Raw genomic sequence first — 16851 nt, 5'->3', positions numbered from 1 at the left:
CCTGAAACCGGTTTCATCCCAGCACGATGCAAACGTGTCATCACACAGCTGCAGGGACTTGACTTCAACCCTGGTCCCTTTGAGAGGCCTCAGGGTAGAGGTGCAGCCTGTCTGCGGCCCACCGAAGGTCTGTGTCCCCTTGGCAGCCAAGAGACGTGGACAGGGTGGGGCTGCCCCAAGCAGCAGCTCTGTTGGGACATGAGCCTTTGTGGATCCAGGCCTTGGAATCTGAGGCAGGGGGCACACGTGGAGACCCGAAAGGTTGACCCCAACCCAGGGGGTGCTCCCGTTCAATCACCTCAAAGACCTCGCAGGTATCTGCCATTGCCAAAGAACAGAGACGTGACACCCCCAACCGTCCACCTGCCAGCAGGTTCCGCCCCTGAAACCTCCCAAGTTCCTGCAAGGAAAGGAGACAAGGGGTAGGGAGAAGAGTCACACAGGGCCAGGCTCCCCAAAACTCCTCAAGCGCAGGTCCTCTGAGCATTGTCCACCCCTCTTGGGGCCCATCCTCTCTCTTGAGCTGGTCCGTGCCCTGGCCTCGCCCTATTTCATCTTCCCCCAGGCTGGCCCCCACGAGGGATTCTTGAGCAGCTCACTTCAGGGTCAGTGTGGATGGCTGTGAGATGCAGACAAACCCCACAGAGCTTACAGAAGGCTACTGTAGGGAGCCCATGGGATTCAGGAGCAAAGGAGTGTTGAACACCAAGTGGATGCCCAGAGAGTCACTTGCAACCTTTTTCGCACCTTGGACAGAAGCTGGGTCCTGGTGCTCTATCCTGTCTCCCCACCAGCCTCCTCCCTGCTTCACTGAGCCTTTCCTGCCTGTGTGCTTGGCCCCTACTATCCCTCCTTTCCTCCACCCTCCTCGAGTCCACCCTCCCAGGACCAGGGGTGGTCAGAGGCTCCAGCCCTGTTCCTGTGGGAACAGCAACCATGAGCACCCACCTTCCCCCATGTCTTGGCCCTAAGTTGTCCTCCCCCAAACCTTTTTGATCATGTTGGGCCACGTCCTGCCAGCCTGACCCTTCCACTCAACCGTGAACGGGTCATGACTATAAAAGGTATCCGTGGGCTTTCTGGGTCAAGACGATGGACTGAACACATGCATCTCACTTGGTCCAGAAGCCCACTGAAACCACAGAGAGCCCTTAAAGCAAACCCTTAAGAATTCCCTGGCGGTCCAGTGGTTAGGACTCTGCGCTTCCACTGCAGGGGGCTCGGGTTCGATCCCTGGTTGGGGAGCTAGGATTCCGCAAGCGGCACGGCCAATAAATTAACTATAACACAAACCTACAAATATGAGGATGGTAAAAGAGGAGGCAGCGGCATTCTGAAGCTAGAAGTAGTTGGGGGTGGGAGAGCTGTCACTGATTTGGGGAAAGCCAAATGCTGAGTTGGCGCTGGCGGAAGGGGAAGGAGATTCCATCAGGCTTACGCTGCAGAATTCCAGAAGGCTTGAAAACCAGCAGCCCCCTGGAAGGGGAGACCCAAAACAAAGATGACTGAGTGGGAGCTCCTGGAGAAGCTGTTAGAGCTCCAGCTCTTCCCACAGGGTAGATGGTGGAAGAGTCCTTTCTGGGGAATCCGAACAGTCCCAGAGAAAAAATCAAATCCCTGGTAGCCAGGGATTCCTAGGTATTAGAAGAAACTCAAACAGGCAGGCAGATGCACCTTAGGATCGAAATAATAAGTCATTGTTCACCCATTTGATGTGTGGAAGCAAAACACCCTGACCCACAGTCAGATTTTAAAAACAATAACATCGTCTACTGATATATACTAGTTCTGGTCCCCAAAGTAAATAAAAGGCTGAACACGTCCCATAATTCTGGACGAAAACCTCCAGCCCTCACTTTGCAGTACTGATCTAGCTGAAGGCATGTCTGAGACTCTGAGGGTATAAATCATGGAACAGTTTCTTCATCAGGAGATGGGTGCCTGCTGTCCCCCCCCCCGCCCCTGCAGGGCGCTCAGCAGTGGTCGAATGAAGGACCCCAGCACCATCCTCGCTGGAGAAATTCCCGGGGATGGCGGAGAAAGCCCGTGGGTTAGGCCAGCCTTCCTGGTAGGTCCCTGCTTCCTCCTAGGACCTCGGGCCGTTGTCTTGGAAACAGCTGGAGCAGGTTGGTTATGCTCCAGGGGTTACCAAGGCGTCCGCCGGGCGACCAGAAAGAAGCCTCAGGTAGGGCTCTGGGGGAGGAGCCTAGGCGTAGCGCCAACCCTGATTGACCGAAAGGTCACGCTCCTCCCCATCCGTCACCTCCTGCCAATAGGCGCCGGGCCTGTTGTGCACATGCGCAGGATTCGAAGGTACCATACGTCTCCGCCGTTGGTGAGTCCTAGGGTGCGATACAAAGGAAGAGCGGCTTCCGGGGAGGGGAGGGAGTCCCCCAAACCCTGCGACTCTGCAGATTCCTCTCGGAGGCATGGGGCGCCTCTCAGTCGTGAGAGGCCTCCTAAAATGATCATCTACTGGCGGAGGCCGCGCCTGTCCCTGTTTTGCTGAGGCTCATGGGAAATGTAGTCCGAAGGGAGGGGGTGGTGCTGCCTTCGGAGCAGACGTGTGATTGGCCAGGGCGGCGTCGCCAGGGCAACGCGCGAGGGGCTGACCGCTGGGTCCGGGGAGAGGCGCGCGGGACCGCGTGGGCCCACTTACCCGAAGTGGCTTCGGGTGGCCGAGGTGAGCACCGGCCGGCTGGGTGGACGTGGCCTTTCCACTACCTCCCGACGTGCCCCACCTCCGAGCCTTCTCCCGGGCCCCTCCTCCCTTCCGCAGCCCCGTTCCTCTCCTTCGGGAAGACCTGCCCCCCTTTCCTCTGTGGAAGGCGGACTCCAGGAGTCAGACCTAGTCCAGCCTATCGGAGAGGACCCCCCACTCCCAAAGTGGGCGTGTTTCACTCCAGACCCTCTGCAGGGCCGGGACACAGTTGCCCGTCCACCGCTCCACACAACTCGTGATTACGTTTTGCTTTGCTTCTGTATTTCACACGCACGGTCCATACCGTGTGAGTCATGCACAGCTCTCCGCGGTCAGCGAGCACGGTGTCTCGGGGTCCACATCAGCCCTTGCCTCGAGCCGTGGCGCAAGCCAGCCCCTCAGGGTGCCCCACTTGGGTCAGCGTGTCCCAGAGATGGTGGGGATAGGCAGCCTGGCCCCAGTTCTCACCCTGGATCACGGCCCCACCGCCTCCCTGGCTACCCCCTTTCTCCGCCGCGGGGGCACCTGCCGGGGCTCCTCAGCCTGACCCTGGAAGCCTGTGCTAACTCCTCTTGCCTGCGCTCCAGCATCATCTCCCGACAGACAGTTCCCTGCAGTTTCCTGGAAGCTCCACTGGCAACTTGCCTCCAAGTGTCAGTTCCTTCTGCTCTCAGTTCCAGCTCCTGTGACCCCTCCCTCCATGAAGCTTTCCCCAGTTCAGCCGCAAGCATCCCCACACCACGGTCCTCTCTGTCACAGCCTCAGCCCCCTGGGCTGGGCCTCTCTGCACAGTGCCTTACCCTGGCTGTGGCCTTGTGGCTAGCACCCTGACCCCTCCTTTCCTGCAGGTCCCCTTTGGTGGCTCCAAGAAGACTCCCGGCACAACAATGCCATCCCCACTGGGCCCCCCGAGTCTGCCCTCTGTGGACCCCGAGGCCACCCAGGAGGATCCTGAGGCAGCACGCCAGCGCTTCCGGGGCTTCTGCTACCAGGAGGTGGCCGGTCCCCGCGAGGCCTTGGCCCAGCTCCGGGAGCTCTGCCGCCAGTGGCTGCGGCCCGAGGTGCACTCCAAGGAGCAGATGCTGGAGCTGCTGGTGCTGGAGCAGTTCCTGGGCGCGCTGCCCCCTGAGATCCAGGCCTGGGTGCGGGGACAGCAACCAGGCAGCCCTGAGGAGGCCACTGTCCTGGTCGAGGGCCTGCAGCATGACCCTGGGCAGCTTCTGGGCTGGGTGAGTGTGGTGGTGTTGGCTTCTTGGAGGGACAGAGAGACTAGCGCCCCGATGACTTGCCTCTCCCTCTCAGATTACAGCACATGTCCTGAAGCAAGCGGTGCTCCCAGCCGCACAGAACACAGAGGAGTCTGTGGGGAGCTCCCACCCTTCAGGGACAGTGGAGCCCCGAAAGGCAGCCTCTTGGGAGGGGTCCAAGGATGCCCAGTTGGAGGAGAATGCCCAGCTCAGCTGCAGCGTGAAGGAGGAGCCTGATGGCTACGGGCAGGAGACAGGTGAGAGCGGGGGTGCGCGAGGGCTGGGGCCTCCTTGAGAGAGTGCGAACGTCCCCAGCTAGGGCGGGGAACCCAGATGAGGTTGTGCTGGAGCTGGGGGCTCCTGGAGGGAGTGCGGGTGTCCCCCCCTGGGAGCGGGACCCGCAGGGACTGCAGACTGCAGAGTGGGGTCCCCGGGAGGCCGGAGGGAAGGGCTGGCTGGCTGCCTGCTTGCTATGTGCCTGGTACACACAGAGGACTCCTCCCTGCTGCCGAGGAGGGCCCAGGCTGCGACGCCAGCGCCAGCTCCTCGCCTGCTCTGGCTCACGTGGGAGCCCCTGACCCCTGTCTGCCTTGCTTCCTAGCACCGTCCAGCCCCCCACATCCAGCCCGGTCCCATGAGGGGCCCGCTGAACAACAGGAACCGACCTCCGTGCCCTTTCAGCCACCCAGGATTCAGGTGAGCAGCCCCTGGTGACAGGTGCAGGCCCACAGTGGGAGGAGAGTGTCCTGCCAGTTGTCCAGGCTCCTTGGCCAGCACTTCTTGTGCTCTTTGCTCCCCCAAAGTGGAGTTGGTATCAGGGTACCCCCTGCAGGTCCTGGGGGGCAGGGGGACAGACCAGTGCTTGGAAAGGATTTTGGCCTCAGGTAACTGGGATTCTGGTTTAGAGTGATTGGAACTGGCAGGGGTTGGCTTCCCACTTACAGAGAAGCCAGTTAGGGTGTTGACAGCTCCCAGCAGTTCTGAGCTGGCACCTGGGGAGGGGACAGGATGACCAGGAAAGCCTGAGTGCCACCCAGCAGTCTGGCCTTCCCTGCACACCTGAGATCAGAGTGGAGACAATCTTCCCAGGAAATGCCCGCAGCTCCCCCTCTGCCCGGGCTTTTCTCCAAGGCCAACCAGCCCTCAGCTGCGACCAGCTGGGCATGGAAGCCCCTGCCACCCAGCGGGCTTGGTTCCTGAGTGTGGGCAGCAGGGGTCTTGTCCTCTCCCAGCGACACTTCCTAATCCACTCCACACTGAGAAGTCGCCCAGGACCCAGCCGCAGCCTGAAGGCCATGGTTGCTTCCACCCCCGGCACCCAGGAGCCAGCCCAGCCATGTCCTGAGTGGGAGGCTGTGCCTGGCCTCCCTGCAGCCCGGTCCCCACAGCCAGGGATGCTGAGGCCCGTGACACTTCCCCACGGAGGATCTCCATTACTCTTGAAACCAGAGGCCTGGGAGACGTGCTTGGGGTCCCTGCATTCCCCTGGCCTTTTGCTTTCGGTACAGCACACACTGTTCAAGGCCCATCCTTGATGGGTCCTCAGCTTCCACCTGTGCGTCCAGAACATGGGGTGGGGCAGCTGAGGGGGACTGGTGCATCCCCCAGGTGAGCCAGAAGGCAGCTCCCTTCCCGGCCCTGCATCCCCAGCGCTCACATGTTCCCATCTCAGCTTCCTCTTTAGCCCCACCCCCAGGCAGGTGAGGGTGGTTTACCTGCCGCTCCCCAGGTGATTAACAAGGCTGGGCCCATGGGATGGGCCGGGTGGGGTGCGGGGTAGACGGGCCTTCTGTGGGTGATGGGCCGCGTCACTGCAGGAGGAGTGGGGGCTCCTGGACCGGTCACAGAAGGAGGTGTACTGGGACGCGATGCTGCAGAAGTACGGCACGGTGGTCTCCCTGGGTGAGGACCCCTCTCCTCCGGGTCCTTGCGCGCACCTTGCCTCCCGGCGCTTCCCAATCCGCACCCTGGCCACCCGCCGGGGCCCCCACCCCTGTCCCTCATTTGTGCGAACACCTCACGCCCCCGTGCCAGGGCTGGCGCCTGACGGGCCCCCGACCCCAGCAGGGTTGCCGTGTCCCCTGCCGGAGGCGCGCACTGAGCCGGAGCCGGAGGCGCTGAGCACCGGATCCGAGGGAGCGAGAAGCCTCCTCCCGGGTGAGTGGCCTCCCGCTCCCCGGTGGCGACGGGGGCGGGGGGGCGGGGAGCCCAGGCCGCCCCGCGCCTGGGGGGCTGCGGGCGGAGTCACCAGGCGACCTGGTTCTGCCACCTCTGGCCCCCCACCAGGAGGAGAGAGCGAGAGCTCCCGAGAGGGCCGGCCCGGCTGCCCGGAGGCCCCGCCAACCGCGCGGAGCAAGCCCTACACGTGCGCGCAGTGCGGCCGCACCTTCGACTGGAAGTCGGTGTTCGTCATCCACCGCCGCGCGCACGCGGGCGGCCCGGGCGCCGAGAAGCAGCCGGTGGGGCCGCCCCGGCGCGCGCTCCCGGGCCCGCGCAGCTACGCCTGCGAGGAGTGCGGCCGCAGCTTCAGCTGGAAGTCGCAGCTGGTCATCCACCGCAAGGGCCACGCCGGCCAGCGGCGCCACTTCTGCGGTGACTGCGGCCACAGCTTCGACTGGAAGTCCCAGCTGGTCATCCACCGCAAGAGCCACCGGCCCGAGGCCCCGTGAGCGCAGGAGGGGCGCCTCGCCGGGGCCCCGGGCCCAGCCCGCCCCTGCTACTCCACTCCGCCGCAGCCTGGAGAGCTGGAGGCCGCCCAGGCCAGAAGTCAGAGTCCCAGGAGGGTCCCCCACCCCCGATCAGTCTCCCCCCAAAGCCGCGGCTCCCTCCTCTCCTGTCTCGCCCACCCCGCCTTTCAGAGAGAGAGGCCTGGGCTCCAGTGCACCGACCCACCGGACCCGCGGCGGCCAGGTGGCTTCCAAACCCCTTCCTGTGACATGGTGCAGGCCGGTGCAGGAAGCCCAGGAGAGCACAGCCTACTTCTGTTTGCAGGCAGGTGGAAGGCTAAAGTCTGGCCACTGTGCGTTTTAGATTTTTAACAAATTCCAGTTTTCTCCTGGAGAAGCTTCTGCGTAAGAATCCTCATCTCTGGTCTCTGCTGGTCGGATCAGCAGCCCCTGCCCTTCCTGCCCGGCAGTTGGAGCTTCAGAGCTGCCTGCCCACGAGCAGGTCGGTGTCCGGCTTACCTGTTCCTCGGCCACACACATCACTCCCTGGCCTTGTCCTTCCAGCTGTCGAGTCCCAGCCTGAACGGACATTAAGGGAACTTCTTTCCAAGTCTGGATGGACAAGCATGGCGTCTGAGAACAGATGTGACTTAGGCCACGCAGGCTGGCAGGTGAGTGAGTCACAGAGCAGGAGGGCGGAGGATCAGCCGCCTGCTGCCCACGGCAGTCCGTCTGGGGGCATTCAGGACTTTGGCCAGTGTACTGTACTGCTTTCCTACTGTTGCTCTAACGAGCTCGGTGGCTTGAAACAACACAAAACGTACTCTCTTAGGACTCTGAACTGGGTCTCACTGGGCCCAATCAAGGTGTCAGCACGGCTGGTTCCTCCTGAAGGCTCTAAGGGGGGAATCCACTTTAAGGCTTTTTCTAGCTTGTAGAGGCTGCCACGTTCCTCGGTGGTGGCGCCTTCCTCCATCTTAAAAGCCAGCAGTGGATGGTTAAGTCTCATGCTGCCTCCCCCTTGTAAAGACCCTCAGGGTTACATCTACGGCTCCCCTGGTAACCCGTGATGATCTCCCCATCTCGGGGTCACATCTCATCCATGCCCCACCTACACACCTGATCTCATCTGCAAAATCCCTTCTGCATGTGAGACAACATTCACAGGTTCCAGGGATTAGGACATGGGTGTCTTTGGGGACTGTTATTCCACACCCTTCTCTGTCACCTTTCTGCTCTGAAAACAAGGGACATTTTTGTGGGACGTGGTTTCAGGGAGACAGGTGCACCCACAGAAGGAGCCCTCTGCAGCCTCAGGCTCATGCAGGGGTGGCAGGTGGGTGTTGAGTGTGGCTGTGACCATGGTTACTAGCAGAGGTGGGGTGGACACCTGGGCTGCGTGGGGAGGACCTTGCTGCAGCCTGAAACTGGGAGGGAGAGGCCTCCATCTGGAGGACCCGTCTCCTCCATGCCCAGTCTTCTGAGGACCTTTGACCTGTCGACCACACTCAGGCCTGGGGAAGCAGAGCCAGGCTGGAGATGGAACCGGGCACTGGTGATCTTGTTACCGAGTCCCAGCTTGTACTGCTGGCCGCACCAGAGGCCAATAAATTGAGAGCCGAGTTGTTGAGGCAAGGAATAGTGACTTTATTCAGAAAGCCAGCGGACTCGGGACTTCCCTGGCGGCGCAGTGGTAAGAATCCGCCTGCCAACCTAGGGGACACGGGTTCGATCCCTGGTCTTGGAAGATCCCACATGCCGCAGAGCAACTAAGCCCATGCGCCACAACTACTGAGCCTGCGCTCTAGAGCCCGAGAGCCACAACTACTGAGCCCGCATACCTAGAGCCTGTGCTCCACAACAAGAGAAGCCACCGCAATGAGAAGCCCGCCGCAACTGGAGAGAAAGCCCGCGTGCGGCAACGAAGACCCAACGCAGCCAAAAATTCATTGAAAAAGAAAGTGCTGGGCTTCCCTGGTGACGCAGTGGTTGAGAGTCCGCCTGCCGATGCAGGGGACACGGGTTCGTGCCCCGGTCTGGGAAGATCCCACATGCCACGGAGCAGCTGGGCCCGTCAGCCATGGCCGCTGAGCCTGTGCGTCCGGAGCCTGTGCTCCGCAACGGGAGAGGCCACAACAGTGAGAGGCCCGCGTACCGCAAAAAAAAAAAAAAAAAGAAAGTGCTTTTAAAAAAAATAGAAAGCCAGCAGACCAAGAAAGTGGTGCACTCGTGCCCCAAAGAACCATGTTGCATGAGTTAAAATTCAGGTTTCTTTCAGAGGGAGTAAAGTGAAACATTTCCTGGCTCAGATCAGCTCCGGGAGGGGATGTGTTCTGTCATTCACAGGGGGGCCTGGTCAGGAGGTTTCCTGGGAGCTGAACAAAGGTATTTTAGCTTAACGTCCATTATACCTGGGAGGCAGGGCTCCCAGGAATGGGCCATTGTGTATATTGAAGCTTATAGGCAACATCCCTCCGGTTACTAACTTGTAACAGAATACAAAGGTGCTTCCCTGTTACAATCTGGTTGGCAAGCAGGAAGCTTCATCCATGCCGGGGACACGGCGGAAGAGGACAGAGCAGGGCCCGAGCACTCAGGCCAGGCCGAGGGCCCAACGTCAGGACCGCCAGGTGCTGAGGGAGAGCGGTGGGCTACCTTCTAATGCAATTTTCCATATTTAAAAGTAGTTTATATTCACGTAGAGAAATCTGAAATATACAAGAGGGCAAAGGAGATCGCAAAAACGATTCCTAATGCTGCTGTCTTATTCTCAGTGTTCATCCGCGGGGCTTTGTGCCACACAGCTTGTGAAGCTACTGTACGTTGTGAATCGTGCTCTTACCACGCAGCTCCCTGTGTTATTAAAAATGCCGGGGTGGAAATCCCGTTTTCTGGCCGGCAGTGTTGTTCCCACCAAGCCCAGATAGTTCCTTGTTTCCCGCCCCCCTTAGCACCCAGTGCTGTGGTGGCCGCACCTGAGCAGACACCCCAGATGCAACCTAGCTGTTTCCTCAGAACAGACACACTCCCAAAGCGGGAGTTTCCGGGAGCATGGGATTTCTGTTCTTGTTTTTTCCTTTTTCTTTTTGTCTTAAAACATTATTTTATAGTTCTGGAGGTCAGGGGTCAGGCACAGTTTCACTAAGCTAAGCTCCAGGTGCGGCAGGGTTGAGTGCCTTCTGTCTCTGGGAGAACCCATCCCATGTGCTCGACTTTTCCACCCTAGAGATGGCCTGCGAGCCGGGCTCACGGCCCTTCCCCACCTTCTGAGCCAGCGGTGGCCAGTCGGCTCTCTCCCACAGGGCGTCACCCTGCCACTGTCCTCTGCCTCCCCTTCCACCTCTGAGGGTCCTCGTGGTGACGTTGGGCCCACCCGGATCATCCAGAACGACTTTTTTTTTTTTTTTGGCTGCATTGGGTCTTCGTTGCTGCGCGTGGGCTTCCTCTAGTTGCGGTGAGCGGGGCCTGCTCTTCGTTGCGGTGCGTGGGCTTCTCACTGCGGTGGCTTCTCTCGTTGCGGAGCACGGGCTCTAGGCACACGGGCTTCAGTAGTTGCGGCACGCGGGCTCAGTAGTTGTGGTGCACGGGCTTAGTTGCTCCACGGCATATGGGATCTTCCCAGACCAGGGATCGAACCCGTATTCCCCTGCATTGGCAGGCAGATTCTCAACCACTGCGCCACCAGGGAAGCCCTGGACCATGGGATTTTTAAATTCTCATGGATACGTCAGTGTCTTCCGGAAACGTGGGGCCCGCCTGTCTGCCTTCCCTCCAGAAGGGCTCCCTGGCAGCTAGAACGCCCTGGTCTCCCGTTCTCTACCGTCTTCTCCATCCTGCAGGCAGAACCCAAGTGCACTGTTTCTCCATGGGTGCCAGGCGGGCTGCACCCTCCTCCCCACAGCCGCTCACGTGGGTTTCCTCTCCCGTGAATGCACGGTGTGGGCCACACCGTTGGTCACATCTTCATGCATCTGATCTGACTTTGGAATTTTCACGTAGTCAGATCCATCACCGTCCTCATCTTCCGTCGCTTTTTTGTTGTTGTTGTTAAATATTTCTTTCTTTGGCTGTGCCGGGTCTTTTTTTTTTTTTTTTTTCATTTATTTATTTATTTGGTTGCCCCAGGTCTTAGTTGCGTCAGGTGGGCTCCTTAGTTGCGGCATGTGAACTCTTAGTTGCAGCATGCATGTGGGATCTAGTTCTCTGACCAGGGATCGAACCTGGGCCCCCTGCACTGGGAGCGCAGTCTTAACCACTGTGCCACCAGGGAAGTCCCTTTCCTCGCTTTTCTTAGACCGCTTGCCCCAGCCAGCTCAGCAGCATGGTCAGCCTGCAGGGCAGCTTCCAGAATCTACCTCTTCACGTTAGAAACCGGGCCAGGCCACCCCTCCCATGGCACCCCCTTACCCCTGCCATCCCCTGGGCTGTCTCTGGGCTGAGGCTGCAGGAGGTGTCTTCCTGCCCAGTTCCAGCTGCTCGCCCCCCGCCCCCAGTCTCCTGTGATCCTCACGACCACCCCAAGCGCCTCTCCTCCTCACCTGGGTCTCCCTCCAGCCCCTTCTCCTTCCTCTGCCGCTGCTCCTGAGGTCAGCCTACTTGAGGTGACCCAGTGATTGGCAGAGCCAAAATCTGATGCGGGTCCGTCTGACTGTGGAAGCATCTGCGGATGTGGGGAAAGGCTAAAAGCAGAGCCCGATTCTAGGTGCCTCCCTAACTCCTGAAACCAGGAGCGCCCCAAGGGCAGGTAGCAAGTCCCCCTCCCTCCCTCCGCTACTCCTGCAGTAACAGCCCCAAGTCACACAGCCCTCCCCATCAAATGGCTGATCCTGCCAAGCCTGCAGAATTATTCCAGAAAGCCAGTCACACATCCTGCAGCAGGGACCAGGGGCCACCCAAGAGCACGTGACCCTGTGTGGTGTGAGGTGCTCTCCTCCGCAGGCTGTGAGCTCATCTACACGTGTTGTGCATGCAGCCACTCCCCATAGCCCTAGGGCTGGTTGAACAGAAGATGATTAAAACAGTGGGCCCCCACGCACTTATGGTCAATAATCTATGACAAAGGAAGCAAGGATATACAATGGAGAAAAGACAGCCTCTTCAGTAAGTGGTGCTGGGAAAACTGGACAGCTACATGTAAAAGAATGAAATTAGAAGACTCCATAACACCATACACAAAAATAAACTCAAAATGGATTAGAGACCTAAATGTAAGACCGGACACTATAAAACTCTTAGAGGAAAACATAGGAAGAACACTCTTTGACATAAATCACAGCAAGATCTTTTTTGATCCACCTCCTAGAGAAATGGAAATAAAAACAAAAATAAACAAATGGGACCTAATGAAACTTCAAAGCTTTTGCACAGCAAAGGAAACTACACACAAGACAAAAAGACAACCCTCAGAATGGGAGAAAATATTTACAAATGAATCCACGGACAAAAGATTAATCTCCAAAATATATAAACAGCCCATGCAGCTCAATATTAAAAAACAAACAACCCAATCAAAAAAATGGGCAGAAGCCTTAAATAGACATTTCTCCAAAGAAGCCATACAGATGGCCAAGAAGCACATGAAAAGCTGCTCAACATCACTAATTATAAGAGAAATGCAAATCAAAACTACAATGAGGTATCACCTCACACCAGTTAGAATGGCCATCATCAGAAAATCTACAAACAACAAATGCTGGAGAGGATATGGAGAAAAGGGAACCCTCTTGCACTGTTGGTGGGAATGTAAATTGATACAGCCACTATGGAGAACAGTATGGAGGTTCCTTAAAAAACTAAAAATAGAACTACCATATGAGCCAGCAATCCCACTACTGGGCATTTACCCTGAGAAAACCGTAATTCAAAAAGACACATGCACCCCAATGTTCATTGCAGCACTATCTACAATAGCCAGGTCATGGAAGCAACCTAAATGCCCATCAACAGATGAATGGATAAAGAAGATGTGGTACATATATACAATGGAATATTACTCAGCCATAAAAAGGAACAAAATTGGGTCATTTGCAGAGACGTGGATGGATCTAGAGACTGTCATACAGAGTGAAGTAAGTAAGAAAGAGAAAAACAAATATCATATATTAATGCATGTATGTGGAACCTAGAAAAATGGTACAGATGAACTGGTTTGCAGGGCAGAAATAGAGACACAGATATAGAAAAAAAAAGTATGGACACCAAGCGGGGAAAGTGGCGGGGGTGGTGGTTGTGGGATGAACTGGGCGATTGGGATTGACATGTATACACTAATATGTATAAAATAGGTAACTAATAAGAACCTGCTGTCTAAAAAAAATAATAAAATTCAAAAAAAATTTTTAAAAAGGAAAAAGAAAACCAGTGGGCCCCCTCGGGTGCCCACTGCCCACTGTGGGAGCCATGGTACTAGATTAAGACGCTCCAGAGTTGGGTGGAGCACCACACCCCAGAGCTGCTGAGCAAGGCTGAAGCAGGGCGAGGAGAGCAGGGCTTTGAAGGGAGGCCACAGGCTCACCATCAAGACAGGTAATAGCTTCATATTCTACAAAATAAAAATGAATGCAAACATCATAAAATGTTACATTTCAGTGTAGAGATTTTTCACAGCTTTATGGAGATATTCACACACCATGCAATTCACCCCTTGAAGGTATACAATTCAGTGGTTTTTAGTCTATCCACAGAGCTGTGCTTCCATCACCACACATTTAAACATTTTCTCACATTATCCAAAAAACGCACACCTGTTAGCAGTCATCCCCAACTCCTCCTCCCCGGCCCCTGACGATCACCAGTCTCCTTTCTGTCTCTGCGGATCTATCAGGGCTGCTTCTTTTTGCTGCCGAATAATATCCCATTGCATGCATGTAGCACATTGTGTTTATCCATTCCTAAGTTGTTTGGACAGTTTGGGTTGTTTGCACGTTTTGGTACTGTGAATAATGCTGCTATGAACATTCATGTGCGAGGGTTTGTGTGGACATATGTTTTTATCTGTCTTGGGTATAAGATTATGTTAGGAGACTTCCCTGGTGGTGCAGTGGTTAAGAATCTGCCTGCCAACGCAGGGGATACAGGTTCGAGCCCTGGTCCGGGAATATCCCACATGCCACAGAGCAACTAAGCCCGTGCGCCACTAGTACTGAGCCTGCGCTCTAGAGCCCGCGAGCCACAACTACTGAAGCCCGTGCGCCTAGAGCCCATGCTCCGCAACGAGAGACGCCACCGCAGTGAGAAGCCCGTGCACCGCAACGAAGAGTAGCCCCCGCTCGCCGCAGCTAGAGAAAGCCCACGCAGCAACGAAGACCCATCGCAGCCAAAAATAAATAAATTTATAGGGGAAAAAAAAGAGTATGTTAGCACTGGAATTACTGATCATACAGTAACTCTACATTTAACCTTGAGATGACTGTTTTCTAAAGCAGCTGCACTGTTCTGCATTCTCACTAGCAGCGTACAAGGCTTCCAGTTTCTCCACACCTTCCCCAACACTTGTTATTGTCTTTTTTTTTTTTTTTTTTTTTTTTGCAGTACGCGGGCCTCTCACTGTTGTGGCCTCTCCCATTGCGGAGCACAGGCTCCGGACGCGCAGGCGCAGCGGCCATGGCTCACGGGCCCAGCCGCTCCGCAGCATGTGGGATCTTCCCAGACCGGGGCACGAACCCGTGTCCCCTGCATCGGCAGGCGGACTCTCAACCCCTGCGCCACCAGGGAAGCCCGTTATTGTCTTTTTTTATAACCACGCTAAAGGGTGTGAAGTGTGATAAAGAGGTGTTATAGGATCTACCTTTTTAATCGTAATCAAACACATTTAGAAATAAGACCAAAAAAGCAAACTATTGACAATTCTTCCGAAAAGACCTCTGGATCAGAGAAGAAATCGCTGTTTCATAGTAAATTGACTCTTGTCCACTGAATTTGCCAGGCCAAGAAGGGACTCCCAAATCAGACTGTGTCTTGCTGTACGATCTATTTGCTGACATCCAAAAGGGAAAGAGTCTTTCGCGGGGGCTATCGAACTTGCTTTTCTTCTGTTGCAAAATGTATATTAGGGCCCTGAGGCCCAAGTCAGCGTGAGGGAGACATGGTTCGGGGTAAAGGCCTGAAGTCACAAAACAACGGCAGAGTGAAGCTAGATGCGGCTCACAGACTCTGCTCACAGGGTAGGCTTACAGGGATCTTGTTTTCAGGGTGAAGCGAGGACAGCCTGGCCCAGCGGAGAGGACCGCTTGTGCCGGCTCTCCCGGCCGTGCCCGCTCGTCACCCCAGAAGTTTACACAGGCAGGGACAGTACACAAACTTAAAAGACCAATCCAGAAGAGTAGAGCAAATAAATCCCAAATAGAGCTCTCTGCACAGAACAATAAATAAAATAGATGACGCCACTGAACCTGAGCAAAGAAATGAGACAGGCCACTGAAGCATGTAAGTCTAGTCATGAAAAAAGAGTGAAATGTACCCACCAAATAGACTTGTATCAGAGATATAAGGAAATATACATTTATGTATATTATGAGCAACCCCATGGCAACACAGTTAAAAATCCATTAGTAATGGATTTTCTACAACGGAAGCCCAGGGATACAGAAATCTATCCAGTTATTTTACGGAACTGGCTTAATCTTATGTGACTACATAAAAGTCTAATTTCTGTACAGCAAAGAGATACAGAAACAAGATTAAGAGAGTCTGCTCCAAATCTGTACCACCCAGTACAGATAAAAGGCTAATATCCTGAAAAGACAAATTTAAAGGACTCCTTTAAATTGTTAAGAACAAGGCAAACCTCCAAAGGAAATTCAGCAAAACACACAAATGGAGAAGTCGCGAGGAGGAACAGCCAATGTCCCTGTCACTTGAAGACACGGGATTTAAAGTGGCTCCAAGCTGTGACTCTACCTGACAAGGCAGCAGAAAACAACAACAGGCGCAAACCTCCTTGCTGGCGTTAACATGAGCAGCCTTTGGGAGAGAAAGCTGGGGCCACCAGCCACATTTTTTTTTTTTTAATTTTAAGCTGCATCGGGTCTTGGTTGCTGCACGTGGCCTTTCTCTAGTTGCGGTGAGCGGGGGCTACTCTTCGTTGCGGTGCGTGGGCTTCTCATTACGGTGGCTTCTCTTGTTGCAGAGCACGGGCTCTAGGCGCACGGGCTTCAGTAGTTGTGGCTCGCGGGCTTCAGTAGTTGTGGTTTGCGGGCTCTAGAGCACAGGCTCAGTAGCTGTGGCTCATGGGCTTAGTTGCTCCACGGCATGTGGGATCTTCCCGGACCAGGACTCGAACCCGTGTCCCCTGCATTGGCAGGAGGATTCTTAACCACTGAGCCACCAGGGAAGCCCCAACAATTATGTTTTAATCCTTGCAAAGGTAATAGCAAAAACTGTGAATGTCCGAAGCTGACTGGGGCTTGCAGGGGCAGGAATTTGTTTAAAGTGCTGGTGAACCTGTAAGCCTTCAGATCCATAGTGAGATCTTTTTATAACATCCATGCGATGACGGAGGGACTTGACGCCTGCCCTGATGGTGCTGGCTAAATAACTCATGGCTGAAGCACCCCCTCAGCCGGGGCTTCCTTGACGGTAAAGTGGGAATAACGCTACACCCACCCTGTGAGATGGGATGAGGGTGACACAGACTGTTGACTGAGACGTACCCGCATTAGCCCGGCTACAAGGGCAATCTTGAGGGTTCTTAGGTACAGTTTGATCCTGTTGTTGCTGACAATGATCCCTCCCAGTGACGCTGCTGATGAAGAAACAGGCCCGCAGTGAGAGCCGAGCCAGGATGCCCATGTCAGGGCCGACAGGTAGCCCTTGTGGGGAACTTTCCCTGCACTTCTATCTTGTTTAATCCCCATAAACATCTGTTGAGGTGGACACGATCACCAGTCCCATTTTACAATGAAGAAAGACCGTGCTCGGGAGGTAAGGGGTTCTAGGCATTGCCCCAGGCCATCCAGGCTGTAAGCGGCCCGCTCTCAATCCACACTGAAACCTCCGGGATCCACAGACCCAGGTTCGCGTCCAGCACACGTCCCCCCGCGCCACTCTCCAGGCATCCCAGCACATGTTCTTCTGTTGACTGGGTGGGTCTCTTTGGCTCACATCCCAGACGCTAGCCTCTTCTGTCAAGAGGAAATGCAGTGACACGGCCTCACCAGTCAGGGCCCCTTGACCTGGGTGCAGGAACGCAGTGTTCCTCATTGGGGGTGATGGCCACAACTTCACCCCACTCGCAGCA

General features: G+C 55.8%; 1 protein-coding gene across 5 annotated transcripts; it reads left to right on the top strand.

Annotated features, from left to right (window-relative positions):
* Nucleotides 1–2278: 2278 nt before the first annotated feature.
* Nucleotides 2279–10682, top strand: ZNF446 (zinc finger protein 446). Of its 5 annotated transcripts, XM_067721174.1 has the most exons (8): nt 2279–2335; nt 3550–3930; nt 4004–4205; nt 4550–4644; nt 5766–5850; nt 6013–6105; nt 7179–7285; nt 10454–10682. In XM_067721174.1, exons 1-8 carry the CDS (start codon nt 2297–2299, stop codon nt 10541–10543), a joined length of 1092 nt encoding a protein of 363 aa, XP_067577275.1. In that variant the 5' UTR covers nt 2279–2296; the 3' UTR covers nt 10544–10682. The 5 variants fall into 5 exon arrangements, with proteins under 5 accessions (XP_067577275.1, XP_067577273.1, XP_067577272.1 ...); XM_067721172.1 differs by having other exon boundaries at nt 7179–10682; XM_067721171.1 differs by lacking the exon at nt 10454–10682 and having other exon boundaries at nt 6016–6105; nt 6235–7317.
* The last annotated feature ends 6169 nt before the right edge of the window (nt 10683–16851 follow it).

This window comes from Pseudorca crassidens, chromosome 20, assembly GCF_039906515.1.
Source record: "Pseudorca crassidens isolate mPseCra1 chromosome 20, mPseCra1.hap1, whole genome shotgun sequence".
Taxonomy (NCBI): Eukaryota; Metazoa; Chordata; class Mammalia; order Artiodactyla; family Delphinidae; genus Pseudorca; species Pseudorca crassidens.
Note: the sequence above shows the minus strand (reverse complement) of the source record. Positions and strands in the feature narration are given on the sequence as shown.